Source organism: Xiphophorus couchianus, chromosome 11, assembly GCF_001444195.1.
Source record: "Xiphophorus couchianus chromosome 11, X_couchianus-1.0, whole genome shotgun sequence".
NCBI lineage: Eukaryota > Metazoa > Chordata > Actinopteri > Cyprinodontiformes > Poeciliidae > Xiphophorus > Xiphophorus couchianus.
Window position 1 is genome coordinate 17691216 of NC_040238.1, and position 19201 is coordinate 17710416.

Sequence of the window (19201 nt, forward strand, 5' to 3'; positions counted from 1 at the left end):
GGGACCCTGTTTTAAGAAAATATGAATATGGATCAAATTAGATAAAGTTGAGCCAAATTCAGCCTGAGCTACATGTTTGACTTAATCTCAAGGACACAATGACTGAAGGAAACTTCCACAGCAAAATAACATTTGTCACTGAATATTCTTGATTTATTTAGATTAAAGGGAGCATTAAATATTAAATGGGCTGTTTGTTAGGTTTGTTCTATAATACTGACATGTTGAGGACTTTAGCTTTTGTCTCTGCTCTTCTGCTCATATTAGAAACTATGATCTTTAGTTTGTGGTAAGTTATTTAAGAGCTTGTAGACTTGGAGTTGAGCTCTTTAAGTAACAAAAAATAATGATCCCTTGATCAGCATTATTTTTTCACAGCTTTGGGTATCTTTACAGTTTATAATACAGCTTGAGGTAAGTCTATCTATATGCCTGATGCTGTAATTTTAATTTGATCTCCTGGCAACAAAGGCTGCCAGCAATTTTGGGGGTTTTTAAAACTTCCTGTTGCGCAAGTGTTACAACTTTGTATGGAAATGTCTGAAAAATATTTGAATTTCCAGACCAGTTGCATACTCTATCAATGAATTGTTTAGCAATTTATGAATCTTTTTATAAAATAGAATTACTTTATTCATCCCAGCAGGGAAATTATTTTATCCGCCCATACGTCTAAGTATAATTTATCTGTCATCTATTCATAAATCCTTCAGTCGATCATCTATCCCTCTATACATTTGTCCTTCATTCGTCAATTTAACTATTTCTCTGTTCATCCAGCTAACCAGTTTATTGTCCATTTGCTTACCATCTATCCATTACTGAGAATTCATATATCCATCCTTGTTCACCCATCCTTCCATCTTTGCCATCAACCATTCATGCATCCAGCCATTCATCTATTTGCTCATCCTTTCATACATCCATCCATCTACAACTCGAACTGGACTCGTCTTTGCTGTAAGGACAATTTTATTGTGTTGTAACGCTTTCTGGTCCACAAAACAAAAATATTAATGTCATCTTCTCGGTACACTGAACATAAATCCAAGCAAATCTCATAAGAGTACGTAACTGTTTCACAGAAAATTTCACAAAGGCAAAAATCAATCCTACACAATCATGACAACCATATTCATATACAAAAATAAAAAATTAAGAGGCTAAAAATGAAATGTTACACAAAATGCATTTGAGATGCAAAAATGTGCCCTTCTGCTCTGCAACTTTATGGTGCAAATCTTTGACCTTTGGTTTTATATATTACAAAAAAAAAACAACACACACAGTTGATGAATTAAAAACACTAAACTGGTTTAATTTCAACACAACTGCAGGCAAGGAGTAACTCATATCCTTATGTATGGACCACACCTATTAAAACATTGTGAAGAATTGAATTTGAAAGGTTTTAATGTTCCAGGCGGTTGAATGTAAGAAGCAGGTTTAGTCTAAGCGATCTGCAGTAACATCTATGAAAGGTTTGACCTGGTCACACAGAATACCCCACAGTGATCTGGGATTATACAGAATATAATCCATGTCTGAATGGTTGCTTTAGAGCGGAGCCTTCCCAAGCTACACTCTGTCCAATCATCCTGGACAGCAAGTCAAGGACAGTCGATTTACACTCATTCATGTTCTTTTTTTTGCTTCACAAACTCAACTGACAAGATTTTCCTTTACGGATTTCACTTCTTCATCTTGAGGTCGGCCTCTATGGCACTACGGCGCCCTCTGGTGCCACCGTCCTGTGATCAAAAATCCACACAGTAGCATGTCGGAAACCTCGAATCTGGATTTAAAGCGATAAAGGAAATGTTTCTGAAGGTAATTGATGTTTACTTACAAAAAGAGAAAGGAGAAAGGCCGGCGAAGACATGGAGACAGTGTCCTGTAACATGAAAACAATGCACAGGACTTACTTTAGACAAGCTTCCTAAAAAATGTACTGAACCATGTTTCTGTATAAACTGCTAAAGAAACATTTGGGTTGTTTTTTTGCTCCAGATACTTCTGAAACAACATGTCAAGTAGTTTGACTCGGGAACTACATTCAACAAATAGTGTATTGTATTGATGTTCTTTGTAATCAGTTCAAATGCATGCTGTAAAAAATACACAACAACCTCTCAAAATAAATACATGCAAAGTCATTAGAAATATGCATCAGATAGGTAATTCCTCCTGAAATATAATGTTTAGGAACTTCCTTTTTTTCCTTCTCTCTTTTCTTTGTGCCTCTAAAAAACATCGTAGCAAAAATGTACATTTGTGCTATTTGTACAGAATACCAGGTCAAATGTCGCAGGATCTGCAGGTCTGTACTGTAAAAGAAAAAAACTAACAAACACACAGAGGAAGTTCTGGCGCCCTTAATATTGCTCCATAATATGAGAGGAAAAACAAATAATCTCATGCATCTGTCTTCAATGGCTGAACAGTGGAATGATGTGAATTATAGTAAAAAAAATCTCTTTATAATGAATGCAGACATTATAAAGTGCATGGTGTTGTATTGTAATAGCAGTGAGATAAAAAGTAGTTCCATTAAAAGTTGATGGAGCATTTAATGGTCCATTTTTGGCAACATGGAGCACCTGGGACTGCGTGAAAAATACTGATGCAATCAGATTAAGTAATCTGGTTGCTAATCACCAACACATTCAGGAACCTAATCAGCTATAAAGCTCTGATAAAGTTAATAAATATTCAAAGTTTCAAGCTTTGAATATGTTTGGGAGTTTGAAGTAAGTTTAAATTTGTTTAAGAAATTTAAAACCCTTTTTAGATTAAATCTTTGGTGAAGACTGAAGGTTTTGTATCTTCTGTATTTAGATCCGCGTTATGTCTCTCTCTGGTCTCATTTTCTCCACTTCCTGCCTTTTGTCTTAGTTCTAGTGAAGCACCTTGTCAGTAGAGTCCTGTCTGTGCGTGCTGTCGCGGCCCCTCAGGCTCTTGGCGCTGATGCCGGATTCAGACGTCTCCATGATGAGCTGTGTGGCCAGGAACTGTTGGATCTGCTCCAGGACGTCACGCTGCATCTCCAGAGCCATGTGGTACACGTCGTGGTCCAGCCCGTTGTACATGACCGCGTTCTGAAACATCAGCATGATGTCCCTCTGAAACTCCGCGGTGGTCCGTATTAAGCCGGTCTCGATGTTCTTTTTGATGGTGGCCAGGTCCATGGGTCTGCAAAAGAAACCACCAGAGAGACGAGTTGTTCAGTCTCAATGATGGGATTTCTTTAATTTATTCGCATTTGCAGGTGGATTTAGTGCTGACCTGTGAACAATACTGTGGTATCCTGGAGCAATTTCATCTGTTACTGGCTGAAGAAAGACATTTGCATACCTGCAACAAAATAAATGCAGCTGTTCTACGAAGGCTTCAGAGGTGTCAGAGAACATCAGTGAATAAACAACTTAATGAAACCAAGAAACACAGCAGGAATGTTGGGGATGAAGTTGGAGAGAATCAGGGTTGGGTTGAAAAGCTGTGAACATCGCACAGATCAATTCTCAACCTACCAAGACATTTTAGTCCACCCACACAAGAAATAAAGTAGTTTTCAAAGGTTTTCCTTTATGTTAAAGTGGCGAGACGTAAACTAGTGTTACCAGAGAACCGTGAGTTCCAATTTGAGTTTGTTACAAGCTGTGGTAAATGTAGTAGAAGGTACACCAGTCAGATAAGGCTAACATGTAAATTTCTAGCCAACATGCAAAACCCTGTGTGTAAAACTAAAACTGTACCCCACCCTGAAAACACTGATAACACTATCCAGCACTATCAAAGTCTAGCTAAACATAATGGATGTAGCATCATGTTGTGGATATTGTATTCTTCACCAGGAATAATGAAGCGGATCAGAATACGTGATAGGAAAAGTGCAGATGCTAGAGGTTACAAAACATTTAAGACTGGGGCCTTTTAGCAAGACAATGACCCAAAACATGCAGCCAGGACTGAAGTTCTTTACGGATGATCTCCATCCAACCTGACTGAGATTTAGCAACCCTAATAGATTTGAAATGTGTGACTACAGTGAAACATAGTTCTAAAAAGAAATGATTAGGGGCTCTAAGTAATATAAATGTTAGCCCAGATTATTCATACCCCTGCCAAGTTTGGGGTTTAATCTTAGAATTTGTCCAACATTTGTCATCTGACCAAAAGTAATATTGTGTAATGTTTTGGAATGGCCCAGCCAGAATCCTGACTCAAATCAGGATTTAATGATTGAGAAGGGTATAAATAATTTTTTAGAAGCTATTTTCTGTTAATATGTAAATAAAAACAGAATCTGCTGTTTGAAAATCGATACTGTTTTACATCATTTTATTATCTTTTAAGAGACACACATATTTCTTATTGGACACAAACCTCTTTGCTGAATGAACATCTTAAATGTAAATCTGCTGGGGGTATGAATAATTTTGGCCTTAACTGGGTGTCGTCCTACTATGTTAAAGTCCGATGGAAAATTATATTTGCAACGAAATACAATAACTTTATTTTGATGTGAATGCTTGTGCAAGGCACTATAAGTGTCGTTTCCTGACCTGTGATTGGCTGCTGCTCGCCACACCAGCATAATGGCTTTCTTCCAAATCTTGTGAGCCTGCAGAGCTTCCAGGTCCTCGCTGCACACCGAGCTGCACAGTGCAGGTAGAAAAAAAGAAGAAATACCGATGTCAGCAGGAGGTGGAAACTGCAACACCTCTCCGCCGTCACACGCTGATGACAGTCACTCCTTTGAGTGTCCCTCGACGTGTTCCACTCACAACTGTGACGATGCGGGGCTGCTGGGGATAGAGTCCGCTGTGGTGTGAAGCTGGAGGGACGAAGATGCCGTGTGGAGGCTGTACCCGTCCTCACTCTCGCTGGCCGCAGGTTCCAGCTCCATTTCGCCGTCGGGTTCTGATGAGAACTCCTCCCCCCCGTCGCCCTCTTCTTCCTCGCACAGCTCCAGTCCCGTGACCTCGCTGTCCGCTTTTGACCCCGAAACGTTCTCTCCTTCCTCTGCGCCGAGTCCGTCCTCTACCTTGGTCTCCTAGGACAAAAACGAAGACGCATACGGAGATAAAACTGCGTTTGAATAGAAGAATGTCAGGCATCGTGTTTGCTTTACCTGGGAGTCCCAGTCTGCTTCTTGTTTGTCTTCTAATACTGAGTCTGCTAAAACTGCAAAGATGAATAACAGGAAGGTTTGTTTATAAAAAATTTTAAAAAACAGTTGAGGTTTTAATATGGGGCTGTGAAAGTGTTTTATCCTCACAGATTTCTTCTGTTTTTGCTTTGTTGTTCAACTAAAATGTAACAAAAGGCCTTATTCCCTTAATAAATGAAACAATCGGCCTTTTGTATTTACTCAGATTATTTTTATCCAACATCAAAATTTATTTGATGATCTGAAACATTTAACTGTGACCAAAAAAGCAAAAATTAGAAGAAATCTGAAAGGTGGAAAATACTTTTTCACACCACTGTATTTATGTCTGTGTCTACATACCTCCAAAGTGTTTTTCCAGTTTTTGTGGTGGTTGCGTTTCACCTTCACAATCTGTGCTACCATCTATTGAAATGTGTTTACTTGAGCCTTCCTCTCCCTCTGCTTCTCTCGCTCCTCTGCACTGTGAAGGTGTGGCACTGTGCTCCAAAGTCTTTGAGCCGCACGAGGAAGAGGGAGGACGGCTCTCCAGTTCCAGGGGAAACGCTGACAGATTTTTATCTTGGCTGCAGTACAGAGAAGAGAGCGACACTTCTGCGCTGCCCTCCAGGATCCGGTGAGTGGGGTGCGGTTCTTGGGGCTGTAAAGGCCCGGCGTCCCAGGCCGCAGTTAGAGCGTGGTCGTTCTCCTCGCAGAGGGACAGGGCGGCTTCCACGGCGGCAGCATCCAGCGCCTCCGCGGCCTCATCCGCCTGCAAAGCGGGAAAACTTCAGTCAAACCAGAAATCAGAGAAGTAAGCTATTTAGCTATATGTTGAGACATTCAGGCTGCGAGAGAGAGCAAGACTTTCAGCGGAAAACAGGAAGGCTGATTGGAGAACAGCAAAACTCCTTTGTTCTATTATCTTTTAGCTTTTAAGCTGTTAAAATGCTGAATTAGGAAACATTGGCTTTAGTTAAAGCTGCAGTATGTAACTTTTGTGAACAATATTTCTTTACACGTTTGTTAAAACTGTCACCATGTAGTGACAGCAAAACGTTTTTCACCTTGTGAAAAACTCTATTACCATTTGTAGAAATGCACTGCTACTGGTCAGAAACAACCAATCAGAGACAGGAGGAGGGTCTTAGTGCTGTCAATCATGCTCGTGTGGTGTATTTCTGCAGATGGCAAAAAGACCACAGGAAGGAGGCAGAGGAGCTTGATTCTTTTCACAGATTATCTGTCTCATTTTATACTGTCATGACATAGTGACAGTTTAAACAAATATGTAAAAAACATTGTTTATAAAAGTTACTAACTGCAGCTGTAAGGTGGGAACGGAATTTTCCACAGAATTAAAAATAAAATACTGTTTGAAAAAATGTTCTGCACACAAACATAAAACAGATGTACGAGCATTAATTTGATAATTTAGCTTCATTTCCTCCATTCAAATTCACATTTTGTAATATTGGACGTATATTTTGAGAGATGTAGAATGGCCTGAGAATAGGTGTATTTTTTAAATTATTTTTAATGTTTATATATTTCATTTTATTTTGTCATATAGATTTTAATTGCGTAATGAAATCTGGTAAAAAAACGTAATTTCCTTTAAGGTGGATCCACCAGTACATCATCCAGTTTGAATAAACTAACCTAACAAACAAGGGGAAATATGAATCAGGAAAGAAATATCAGTAGATCACAAAATCATCCACAAAATTCTGATTGGTGCATCTGTAATGACAACACTGATATTATAAATGTCATTCTATCTACACCTGAGCTGTGGTTTTAATAATTTCTTCAACCTTGTCTTCAATGATGGCGATAATGTCCCCCACTGTCTTCAGGTCCAGCTCGTCTCCCATGTAGGACGCGGTCACGTCTTCCTCGCTGAGCTCTGCCACTTTACTCTGTGCAGAGTCAGCTTGGCAGTTTGGATGTGCAGATGGCGCCATCACATCGACCACTGCAGATAAAGCAAGCCATAATTTAACTCGATTTAAGCAAAACCATAATTTACTACCAACAGAAGTTAGTAGTTAAAAGCACAGGGCCTACCTGTACTCTCTGACACGGCCGGGTCGATGGAAGCAGAATGAGGTGCGGGGACTGGACCGCAGGAGGCGGAGTCTGCACCGACCATGAAACCTAACGGAGAGGAAAACTGGGTCGGACCCGCCTCCAGAAGACGGGACAGCATCGGCGCACCTGCCGAGCAAGTTTATAAACACACAAATGGACTGAAGCAAACGGTAAGAAGGAAATATCACATACGTGTCATCAATCGTGTAGAGCGCGTACCTGTTGCTTGAGAAAGAGGCTGACATGGTGAATGCAGCTGTGAGTCGTGTGATCCTGATACGTTACTAGGCGACCCGTCACTCTCTCCAATCTAGGAAGAATAACAGCAAAAAGAAAAGAAATCACATGGTATATATTATTAATAAGTTCCACAATCCTTCAAAACTGACTGCTGCATGTGAAGGAAAGTCATCCCTGATCACGATGCTGCCACCACCTTGTTTCACTATTCTTTTAGATTAAACTGTAGCAATAGCTAAAGGATGTACAGTAACTGATTCTCATGTCATTTGATGAAAGCTCTTCTAGGACACCAACTTTATTTCAGGTTAATCAGGTTCACTAAAACTGATTACATTTTTCCCTGACCCAGTTTAGGAACAAAGGATACAAATCACATTTACTATGATAAAACTTTCTAAATGAATTATTAAACTCTTATTTTTTACATAATAAACTTTCATGTTAAGAGAGGAGTGTAGACCTTTTACATTCAGAGTGCGTTCCCTTATGCTTTAGGAAGTGATTATTTATGCTTCAGAGCATCAGATATTACAGCAAAAACAGAGACCTAAAAAGCTGTATGGTGAGGAAACTAAGCAGGAAAACATTTAAGTTTCCTGATGGATTTTTTCTAAAATCCACTCATTTGTTGGTACTGATTTTACATCCTGTTGTGGGTTTTATTTGAAGCAGGAGTTGGGAAAGCAAATACTGGCCGTAAAAACAATGAGGTGGGATTTATTGTGTTTCATAAATAGAAGTTCCTGCTATTTATAAGCCTTTGCTCATCCCTGATTGGAATAAATTGGGTCCCATCTGTTAGAGCATTTTTTTTTTGATAGATTGCAAATTAGCCAATTACAAAATGGAGTTTGTAGTCAAGAGTTATGAAATAACTGAACTTGCAGTTTATTCAGTACATTTGCACTGCCTGGTGGTCATTAGCAGTAAAAGGCAATAGTTTGGCCAGCTGATGTTTTTAATTTTGTTTTGCTCTCTTCTTCACCACTGATGAATAATAGCTCTTTGATTTTGCGTTTTTATCATCACTTGGTTGTAAGAAAAACCTCCAGACTTTGTAATTTTGCTATTCAACAAAATAAATACACAAGCTGATTCGTCTGTGTAGGTGCACTGATAAAAAACTGATTTTTAAATAATCTTTATCATCACTCTCCTAGTAATAAATATCAAACAATATCAAGGTAAACCCCACCCTCTTACATGCAGCAGTTCAAAATATTGATGTAAACTTTGGAAGACCTTTTTCTTCAACTTGTTCAGTTTTAGTGGAAGTCCAGCTGCTTACCAGTCTGGAATTTGAAGCCAAAATGCTGCCTTTCTTTAGTAACTCTGAGAGGAGCGGAGATGGTGGTGGGGTGGCTTTCTGGCTCAGGAGCTTTTTTTGAGTGGGGTCATCCAGAATTGACCCATGGTTGATGTCATCGTTAGCGGGTCCAGGGGTTTGGGAAAATGTTACTGATGCTGCTGTTCCTGAAGACTAGAAGCGCAGAGAATAAGTCAAAAAGAAATCTGCTCACTTATGCACTGGTTTTTCAATGTGTCATTTTCTTTTTTCCTACACTGATCATACACATATTGAAAGAATAACACAATTTTTATGCATTGAAACTTCAGAGACTTACATTTTTTGCCGGTGGACCATCCAGCGTCACGCTCTCCAGTTGGTCACCTGGTGGGACGTCCTGCCTTGGGGAGCTACTAGCTGAGGGCGAATGCATGGTGACGCTGGGTATCCGTTTAGACAGGCTCTTTGCTGCCTGTCTGGCTGAAAGAGGAAGCAGCAGTTTTCTAATCATACATGCTTTTTTTCTGCCTCAAATAGGGAAATATAACAATGATGCTCTGGCTTTTAGCTGTGCGAACAGATCAATAGTTGGTGGTAAATAGATGCATCTCAATAAATTAGTAGAAAACTCTAATTCCAGTCATTTAATGCTCGTGTACTTTATAGATTCATTACACATAGACTGGTATATTTTACGCATCTATTTCTGTTAAATTTAATGATTAATTTAAAAAAAAATATTTCTCAAAAAGGTCACTATTAACTAAGGGCAATTAAGAAAATGGATTTTTATTATATAAATGTCAAGCTGCTGGAAAGTCTGTGCTCTGAAAAGCAGTCAGCATTGTTGGATCTCTGAGGCGTTTAGGTCCGTGGTTTTCTGGCTAATCCAGCACAGTGATCATTAAAGCTGGTATTTGGTACTTTTGGTAATGTGGACAGGTGTTTGTAAAATTGTCTAGCGTTCCTGGGACACACAAAATAAATTGTACTGACTTGTGAATGGCATTCATTTTGTCTTCAATACGTTCTAAGATAAAAAGTTCCAAACGAATTAATATAATATTGAGTGAAAATAACAGCAATAAGAAGCATTTACCCTGATAAGCAGCATCTGTGTTTTTTCTTTTTAACTCCGCTTCCTCCTCCTCCTGCTTTCTCTTCCTGGCAGACACAAAATATGAATATTTTTACACGTCGCATTTTATTAAGACGTTTATACAGATTTAGTTCGTCTTACAGCTGAATGTCTTCCCATAACTCCTCCAACCTGGAATCCAGATGTCCAGCCTGAATCAGCTCAGCCTCTCTCTTCAGCTTCCTGTTAAACCAGCAGCACATTAGCTCACTAAACCATGACCTGCTGCTGATTTTTATGGAGTCTAAAAGATAACCTGTGAGTTTCCTGCGTTTCTTTGATCAGCTTCTTCAGTTCCTCGATCCTCTCGCCCGTCAGTCGGCGTACGATCACGTCCTCCACCGTCTCCACTACTTCACCCTTCTCACCACGCTTCCGCCTACGAGTGACACAAACATTGGTTTAAGGCGCTGTGATTTGCTAACATATATCAGAAATAAAGCTCTTGTTTGCTCACTTTGGGGCCTCTGTTGTTTCCAGGAGCTCAGAATACTTGGAGGCACAGTGCTGTGAGGATGCAAAAAAGAAAGGGGATCGGTTTTGTGACTCAACAAAACATGATGAGTCACAGCTGCAGCATGAATTTATGCAACAAGAAAGGACTCAGGATACCTTCTGAGAGAACCAGTCTGGGGGTCGGCCCGGTTCTGCAAACGGCTTGATGGCTCGACTGACAGACACCCTGCTGACACGGAGAGATACATGAGTCCTTTTGGAAAATCTCTTTACATTTTAAAAGCAGAATTTATTGAGCAGCATGCATAAAAATCATTAACAAAAAAGCAGAAACACTGAATTCTGGCCAGGAGTATGGAGATGGCACTCCTCATTTGGATGAAGTTCATATAATTTGGGGGTTTCAATTATTAACATCAATTAGCAACATCCCATATTAATCAAGAATCTGATATTTAAACGGATCATACATTTGAACTGTTTTATTTTTCTAGGGTGAACTAATAATAAAGCTGAACTTTTATGATTCATAAAAACAACATTGTTGAGCACAAATTTGAGTTCTCTCTAATATACACAAAGAATGGTCAGAACTATTCTATTTTTTGTTTGTTTTATGAATTTGGTTGATTACTGTAAACCTGGGTGTCTGGGTTTTTAGAAAAGTGCTATACAAATAAAATTATTATTGTTATTAGATGATTATTGCGAGCCTGCTTGATTCTTTTAAATATGAAACAAAATATGATATCCAGCTGCTGTTCTCAGGCAAAACACATTTGGAGCTCATAACATCTATGTTATTCTGCAATAAAAAGAACTGTTGACCTGGGCGGACGCCCAGCAGGCAAATATCAAGCATTCGTTGTAAGCTAACAAAATGTGGAATAGTTCAAGGGGTACAAAAACCCTGCGCCCCAAGATCCTTCGGACGGAAAATGTAAAAAATTTTAGACATTTGAGTTATGCATTTTGGTAGACGGAGCTAAATGCTCCGGGGGAAAAAAGCAAAACAAAACATATATTTGTATAATATATGTATGTTTCATAATTGGAACCTGCCTCTACAAAGAAGATGTTCAAATGCATCTTTAATAGCCAATTATCAATATAAAAAAAATTATGTAGTTGAGTGGATTCAACATTTCGATCAGGCTGTAGCTATTACACATTTATAACAAGTTTGTTACACACTAAATGTGCACATCGTGCAGTAACATTTCACGAAGAGCTTAATGGTTTTGCACTGACTGGATGGAAGAGAATGCATTACCAGTTCTGATCTCCGCTCTTCATGACAGATGTGGCCAAACACAGCTTCTCCCTCACTGACCATGGCTCCGTTGGTCCAATCACAAGCAGCTTGTGCTCTACACGAGGGGAGGATGTGGATGAGCCATGACACACACACACACACACACACACACACGCACCGATAATGTTTAATAAATAAAACCTTTATGCTCTACTGCTCGTGTCGCTCAGAAAAGGCCTAGAATCGACTCTACTGTTCATGTTATGACCGTGGCTTGTTTTCCTGCAGTTTTATGAACGAAATTCCAGCAGTAGCTGTAAATCAGACCCCCACGGAAAATCAAAATGTCGTTTGTGCACATTAATGAAAACTCAATAAACAGCAGCGTATTAGATGGAGCTGTCAACTAGTGATGACATGCATTAATCCTTGCGGCAAGCTCCCCCGCAGGGCTGCCGTGAAGGGAAGTTAGTGCTGCTTGTTCCAACAGTAACGTCGGCTGTGTGCGCCACTGTTACTCACTTCCAACCCCGTTTGCCATCTTCCTGTCATCCCGACCTTCCATACATCTTGTTGGAGGAAACCCCGGCGATAAAACACGGCTAACGGCGACCGAAAACGACACAGCCCTACAGACAAACTGTGGACGTTAACATCAGTCTGTGTTGCGTTCAGGCTGATTTTCCCTCTCTCTCCTAGCTAGCTCGCTGAATCACCGTCCCATTCTTGCGGTTCTTCTGTGCTGTAACTTGGAGACTCCGACCAGCTAGCTCGAAAGCTGCGTTCAGCTGACTGAGTTAGGAGGAGCGGAAAGGGTTTAGTTTCGCCAGAACCTTTGCAGAAACTCAGCTACCGAGCTGCTTTCAGCCCCACTCTGATTTTTTTAGCTCACTACTCACAAGGTTATTTGTCATTCTAGCTAGCAGTGAACTGTCCCTTCACGCCCACCTCACTTTTGATGATGGTACAACCCCCAAAGGCTAAACGATTTATAGAAGTTAGCTTGATTTGGTTTCACGCAAATATGTGGTTTTTATCACAGAGCATTTAGCTCCATCTACCGAAACGTTCAACTCAAAGATCTTAAAAGTGTTTTATTTTTATCCCAGTCTCCAGTGTCAAACAAAGGTGTTCATATCCCTTGAACGTTTCCACATTTTGTTAGGTTATCACCAGTGACCGGTTTAGATATTTGTCTTATGGGCAGTTGCCCAGGGCAGCATTGGAATGGGGTATGCACAGAAAGACCAGATGACAATACGTCACAACCTCGCATTTGTTTAGAAATTGTTCCAAATATAAATCTTATGTGACTTCCCCCAATTACTTTTCCTCCAAATATAAATGTAGTTTATAATGTAGCTGTAGTTACAAAAAAAAAAAAAACTCGCTGCACACACCTCACGTTCCTCTGCTGACATACTGCGTCACAGTATGGTATGGCAGCTCCACCGTGCCAGACAAGACAAGGCTTTAGAGAGAAGCAAAGGCAGCACAGAAGAACATTGGTTGATGGACAACATTGGTTGTCCATCAGTGACCTTTGTAGAAACTGAACAATTACATTTTCAAGAACAAACATGGACCTTTGGAGGGGCAGGGGCTCAAAGTTAAAGAGGAACACATTGAACGAGATCTTAAAACACCTTACAACAACATAGCAACAACCCATATTAATCAAGAATCTGATATCTAAACGGATCATACTGTATCATTGCAAAGTAAATTTACTCTGTTTCCCACTATAGGTATAATGTTGCTGTTGATGGGTTTCTGCTGCTGATGGTGGTGGAAGGGCTGTGTTGATGTGAGACTGTAGTTTTTAAACAGAGCATAGGAGAGAATGTCACTAGATATGACATATGTTATGAAATAACCAAATTTGCTGCTATTTTACTAAATAAACCCTAATAATATATGACAGTTTAACCTCCAAAACAACTTGGCTGCAGACTGCTTTAAAGATCAGCAAAGGTCAGAGGGATTAACTCAACATAAATTTTTGATGATCTAGAATTGTAAGACAGAGATGTCAAGGCAAAGAAAAGTCAGATAGCTGCTGTTAGGCCCCTCCAGACATTCAGGAGCCCCTTTAAGTGTTTGAATTGTAACACAGACCAATTTTATCATTCATTTACTAAGAATAGCAATCTTTTAAATTTTGTTTAATGCATTCAGCAGAGATATAATAAACAAATAAATTGTACATGTAGAATTTAATTAGAAAGTTTACTTTGTAAAAGTGCAAAGAGTCATCTTGATAGTTTGACTGTTATGTTACCTTTGCTACGATATGGTAGGTGTTGTCTGTAATCTTTGAGTTTGAGATGGGCTTGGTCACAGATACACAACAAGTAATAGCCAATAATCAGTGACTGATTTAAAGCTCACCCAGTTAAAATGGGCCCCCTCTCACAAACTTCATTAAATCTATATTTAAACCTTATTAGTGATGCTGATACTGTATTCTTAGTAGGAAAGAAAGGACGGTGGGAAAGGGGGGTGAATTAGATTCTGCCCAAGGCCCCATATTTTTTACATTTTTATTTATTTTACTTTATTTTTACAAATTATACTTAATAATAAAGATAGGAAAGCAAAACCTACCCATGTGATGCACCGTCACATGCGATTTAAGGACTGTTCCCATCCTGACTTTCATCTGTTTGACCCGTTGCCCTCAAGGAGGTGCTAAAGGTGCATCACAAAAAGTACAAACGCACTCAAGAACAGTTTTATGTCAAATGCCATAAAATATTCTGTGCAATATCATTAGTCATCATACTTACTTCATATGATCATAACATAAGATTATGTTGTTTATCAATTAAAATCTTACATTTTAGAGCTAAATAAATGCAGTGACATAAGAAGGAAAAATACCTCAAGAGTCCATATACCGTACAGTATTTTAAATGACAAAGACCATTTTGGGGGGACTATTGCAAGACTTTTACATGATTTAATGTTGTTTAAAAGACGTGTCTTTAAAACATGGAATATATTCTGATTGCTGAGCAAAACATTTTAATAGGCAAGTATGATTCGTGTCCATGTCGTTTAGTACAAGGGAAACCAGCTGCAGCTAGTACAAAGTCAGATCAACAACATTGACTTTAGTGGGGAAGCTCTGGTTACAAAAAACAAAATAGTAAAACAGACCGTTATTTATTCTTGTATCTTAAATTTGCAGTAGCAGTATCACAAATAGAAATGGGGGAGTGTTCTAACTGTGTACTTGTTAAAGAGAAAAAAAAACGAGGTATAAATGTGTCATACACTTAGCAGCAGAGGCCACAAGCTAGAAAAGCTGGTTTGGGGTTTTATATGATGTGGAAAAATAAATCATCCAAGACAGTCAGGAAAAACTGGAAAAACTTGTATGGAGCATTTCAGTCAGAATTGCTTAGGCTAAGCCTGGTTAAATCTGGGAGATTTCAAAAAAAGTTTGAAAAGTTCTGTAAAGGTTTATTTGGTCGTTTTTAAACAATTGAGACAAGCTGTTAAATATAATAAGTATCATTTGTAAAACCTTTTATAAACTATACGGCAATGTCATATTTGAGATAAGGGTTATGCAGAGGAGAGAAAAACAATATATAAAAAATTATCAGCACTAGCATTACCACAACCCAGTCTTTAATCTACAGTCAAGGTTCAGATCCATTTAATTCTATTTTTATATCAAACGTATTATAAATGTATTCATATAATTTATTTTTCTATGACGACGTTTTAGACAGATCTAATTCAGCTTAATTTACACCTGATGTCCTAGTTTGGCGAACTTTATCGCCATCTAGTGGCAGGAAAAAACACAATACACACAGCTTGAAAAACGGGATCAGCTGAATCAGTCAAAAATGTTTTCTGTCCAAAAATGAGCAAATAGAAAAAGAAAGACTGATTAAACTACTTCGTCAGATATACTTAGCACATAAGGATGAACCCCTCACAACTGAAATGCTTTGAAATCTATCAGGAGTCGCTTCTTTGCCAAAGTAAATTCATACTCCAATCCATACTTTACAACAAAATACAACACTGTATAATATTAATATATATCACGTATGACTCATGAAGTCTTTGTGCCATTAAGTGCAAATTCTTATGATGTAGACAATCCGTATCATCAGTGACAGAGGCAGAACAGATCTATATAATTATTAATTATCTATATAGAAGAAAACAGTTTTGTCAAAATGGACCATGCTTTGTTATCTGCTCTTTTTTATATATATTTTAGAGACCTATTCTTTTTTATCGTTTATTGACAATAACGTTCTTTCCACTGGCACTTAATTTTTATGTTTTTTAAGTTCTGCTTCTCTTATGTTACTAAGAAATCTTTTAATGATTTTAAGGCTGAAGCTGTGCAGCATCAATCACATGTGAACAGTATGAGACAAGAGGTATCCTGACTGGCATTACCGAGAAGTTAATACATATTTACAGTGACATGATGTTATTAAATAAGATTCTAACCATATAGGCATGAATAATACCACACAACTAGCTTATTTAGGATTTTGGTTCTTGGTAACAGTAGCTGTTTTCACTCATAAGGTCTCCATATTCCTCATGAAGGGAAGCCAATTACTACGGGGAAACAAATGTTAATGAGGCACTTGACATTTAACTCCATAATACTGTCACTTTGCCCCCTGCTGCTCCTTGAAATAACAGCCAGGGAAGACTGGCAGCCTTTGAGGGAATGTAGTTACAGCCAGAAACACATTCTATTGAAACCAGATATTACGTACTCTTCATAAACCCTAACCCTAACCCTTCCTTTGGGAATGTAGTACAACGGGAAAATTAATGTCATGGAAATAATTCCCTGAGATTTTCCATCTCCCTTTCTTCTTATCAAATGTCAGTTTTTGTCTGGCTGTTAGGTATAATATCATTATTAGTTCAAAAATATTCCTCTATATTTTTTCAACTATTGCACTGTCTCAACTCGGCTGTCATCTCAGGTGAGAGACTAATGGAGACTTAGAAGATGAAGGTCGCACCACAGGTTGCCTTTAGCGGCTGCATGGAGGCAATCCTGGAGGCAGAGCCACCGGCGCTAATTGTTTGAAGGAGGGAACCTACTGAAGCCTTCCTCCTCCTCATCATCTTTTGCTATTACTCTCACTTCATTGTTACTGTTATTGTGTGTGGCGAACCCTGTTGAAGATAAGAGTGATTTGATTGCAGGAACCCAGCTGCTGCTCAATTTGTCTTGGTGGTAAGTACAGTTTTTTTTTTTATTGTGAGGGGAAAAAAACATTAATTGAACGATATAACTGTTGTCAGTATTTTATCAAAGGATATCGACTTAAAAACAATTCAATTGATGTTGTTTTTGCTGACTTTCATGTATACTGATACATTAAATACATGGTTTTCTTATTTGTGGTGAGCAGTACGTGTTAACTTTAATTCTTTAATTCTGTTATTAGATGCACTCTAATATTAAATACAATTCATTCAAAAGTAGCTCCAGCATTGTATTAAAACAAAAGTGGAAGCATTGCACTAAGCTAAATCGGCTCTATATAACATAAATACATGTATTTTAAGAGTAACATGGTAATGTAAAATGTATTTGCTCCGGGTGGCCGGATGACGCCCCCAGGGAGGGCTCTGCCTCTGCTCCCCTGCCCTCCTCCTTTGAGACCCTCCCTGCACCACTCACAGCTGAGACCCAGGGAGCAGAATTAACAAGCAAATTGAAACAGACTCTAAGATGTGCTTTTCACATGAGTTGCTGACTATATGTGATTCAGAGTTTTCTTCTTTTTCTGCCCGCAATGCACTTTTTAATTTGCTGGCAGATTGCAGGGGCAAGGTGGAAGATGTCTAACAACATGGCCAAGATTGCAGACGCAAGAAAGACAGTGGAGCAGCTGAAGCTGGAGGTCAACATAGAGAGGATGATGGTGAGTGAGCACCTAATGGGACTACAAACAAAAGTCAATACTTTAATTACATCAGCATAAGTCGTCATCGAAGTCTATCCTATGTATTCAGTGACAGGTTTTTGATATGGCTCACTACCTAAGGTGGTGGCACGAGCAACTGAGAAGCAAAAAGTTGAGTTTTAAAGTTTCCTCATTTGGATGGCTGTTCAGTCGGTGGGAAAACATGCCCACACACCTTGGCTGACCAATGATGCTGAAGTTGGTAGCCACATCACAGCTGCTTATCTGGCACTAAAATGCTATTGCAGCATTTTGAATGAACTGCTATTGCAGTTTTTGAATGATCCTGAACTGCATTTAATCCTCTGTGGTTAAAATCCCCTATAGATTGACCAAACCTAACGTTTCCTGAAGGAATAGCTTAACACTTGCAAAATTTTTCTGTCTTTTTTTTTAAACATAAAAAAGCATTTTCATTTTGATAACCTTAAACTTGGTTAAGTGTAAAACTCATCGAAAAATCAACTTGAAACGAATCATTCCATTATGTACAAAGTATTTTTTATGACACCTAACTAATACTGTGTAGTTCTTGAATGTTTTGATACGTTACATAAAAAGATAACATTTTTGTCATATATGGTTAAGTCAGAAAATGATAAGTTTTTTCTTTCACAAATTAGGGTGGTATTATGCTTTAAAAGTTTAAACTTTCTTTTTCACAAAATCTGCAAATACAAAGCAATCAATATTGTTTACTAAAACAATTTTAAAATTCAATTTAGCTCAGTTCATTTTTTTTTTTACAAAGTGCTAGCTTACAGTAAATGTAATCAAAAGACACTATAAGAAAAAAGTATTCAATTTATCTACATCTTCGGAATAATCCTGTGAAAAATATCGACAGATTCAAAGTAAGACATGTTTTTAAAGGTAATTCTTGTCACACAATGCTTGATGAAATTAAATGAGTGTCAAATCAATGCAACCAAGTATATCCAAAAGTAATGTCCTATTTTAACAACCTATTTTTCACAGATATCCAAAGCAGCAGCAGAACTGATGTCCTACTGTGAATCTCACGCTAAAGAAGACCCTCTGCTGACTCCTGTCCCTTCATCGGAGAACCCTTTCAGAGAGAAGAAGATATTCTGTGTCATACTCTAATTCCTTAAAAAGTCGGCAGAATACGTTTCTTTTGTGCATTACTGTCTTTCTAATTAAATCAATCTTGAGTGACTTTCCAGATGCGAATGAATGATCCGTCTTTTCGGCATGACGTAGCGGCAATAAAATTTTATTGAAAAAGAGTGCAAAGTTCATTGGTACAGCCCAACACTGTTGCCCTGTGCACACGGCTTACACATTAACCAAATCATGTATCTGTGTTTCCACTGCATGCATGTCATTTCCTCTAAATCTCTCCAAACTGCCTTGGCTGTTTTAATTCAGTGCCAGCTGTTTATCAAAAACTAAAAATGAGGGGTTTTTTTAAAAACTTTATTTAGATAATTACTAGAATTATCTAAATATATTTTTTTAAAACGTATTTTTTCTAATACCACAAAAACTTGAGTGGGTTTCCGGGTGGCACGCGCTGCTTTTGTTGTTAAATGAATGCCTGGGTAAACAAGCTGCTGTGAGCAGGCGCTGCCTGCCTGGA

At 38.5% G+C, this 19201-nt stretch overlaps 2 protein-coding genes across 5 annotated transcripts; one reads left to right on the top strand and one right to left on the bottom strand.

Moving 5' to 3' along the window:
- Window positions 1-954: 954 nt before the first annotated feature.
- Window positions 955-12572, bottom strand: brd8a (bromodomain containing 8a). 3 transcript variants are annotated; one of them, XM_028032469.1, is made up of 20 exons: window positions 12149-12572; window positions 11645-11741; window positions 10528-10600; window positions 10373-10422; window positions 10172-10294; window positions 10018-10098; window positions 9877-9941; window positions 9115-9257; window positions 8778-8969; window positions 7466-7556; window positions 7223-7372; window positions 6970-7130; window positions 5516-5924; window positions 5135-5187; window positions 4788-5056; window positions 4566-4658; window positions 3286-3354; window positions 2910-3192; window positions 1850-1894; window positions 955-1751 (listed from the first exon to the last, which is right to left on the bottom strand). In XM_028032469.1, the coding sequence occupies exons 1-20, from the start codon at window positions 12189-12191 to the stop codon at window positions 1692-1694; spliced, it is 2550 nt and encodes an 849-aa protein (XP_027888270.1). In that variant the 5' UTR covers window positions 12192-12572; the 3' UTR covers window positions 955-1691. The 3 variants fall into 3 exon arrangements, with proteins under 3 accessions (XP_027888270.1, XP_027888271.1, XP_027888272.1); XM_028032470.1 differs by having other exon boundaries at window positions 10528-10597; window positions 12149-12571; XM_028032471.1 differs by lacking the exons at window positions 10373-10422; window positions 10528-10600; window positions 11645-11741; window positions 12149-12572 and having other exon boundaries at window positions 9877-9937.
- A 4017-nt stretch (window positions 12573-16589) lies between these two features.
- gng8 (guanine nucleotide binding protein (G protein), gamma 8) lies at window positions 16590-18848 on the top strand. Of its 2 annotated transcripts, XM_028032475.1 has the most exons (3): window positions 16590-16862; window positions 17452-17556; window positions 18577-18848. In XM_028032475.1, the coding sequence occupies exons 2-3, from the start codon at window positions 17473-17475 to the stop codon at window positions 18703-18705; spliced, it is 213 nt and encodes a 70-aa protein (XP_027888276.1). In that variant the 5' UTR covers window positions 16590-16862; window positions 17452-17472; the 3' UTR covers window positions 18706-18848. The 2 variants fall into 2 exon arrangements, with proteins under 2 accessions (XP_027888276.1, XP_027888275.1); XM_028032474.1 differs by lacking the exon at window positions 16590-16862 and having other exon boundaries at window positions 17238-17556.
- Window positions 18849-19201: the final 353 nt, after the last annotated feature.

Coding starts and splice junctions, on each gene's coding strand:
- brd8a (XM_028032469.1), bottom strand. CDS start 12,191: ATGGAAGGTCGGGATGACAGGAAGATGGCAAACGGGGTTGGAA. Junction 5,925..6,969: donor TCGCCATCATTGAAGACAAG/GTTGAAGAAATT, acceptor CCCGCTTTGCAG/GCGGATGAGGCCGCGGAGGC. Junction 1,752..1,849: donor CCTTTCTCCTTTCTCTTTTT/GTAAGTAAACAT, acceptor TTTTGATCACAG/GACGGTGGCACCAGAGGGCG.
- gng8 (XM_028032474.1), top strand. CDS start 17,428: ATGCACTTTTTAATTTGCTGGCAGATTGCAGGGGCAAGGTGGAAGATG. Junction 17,557..18,576: donor TCAACATAGAGAGGATGATG/GTGAGTGAGCAC, acceptor TATTTTTCACAG/ATATCCAAAGCAGCAGCAGA.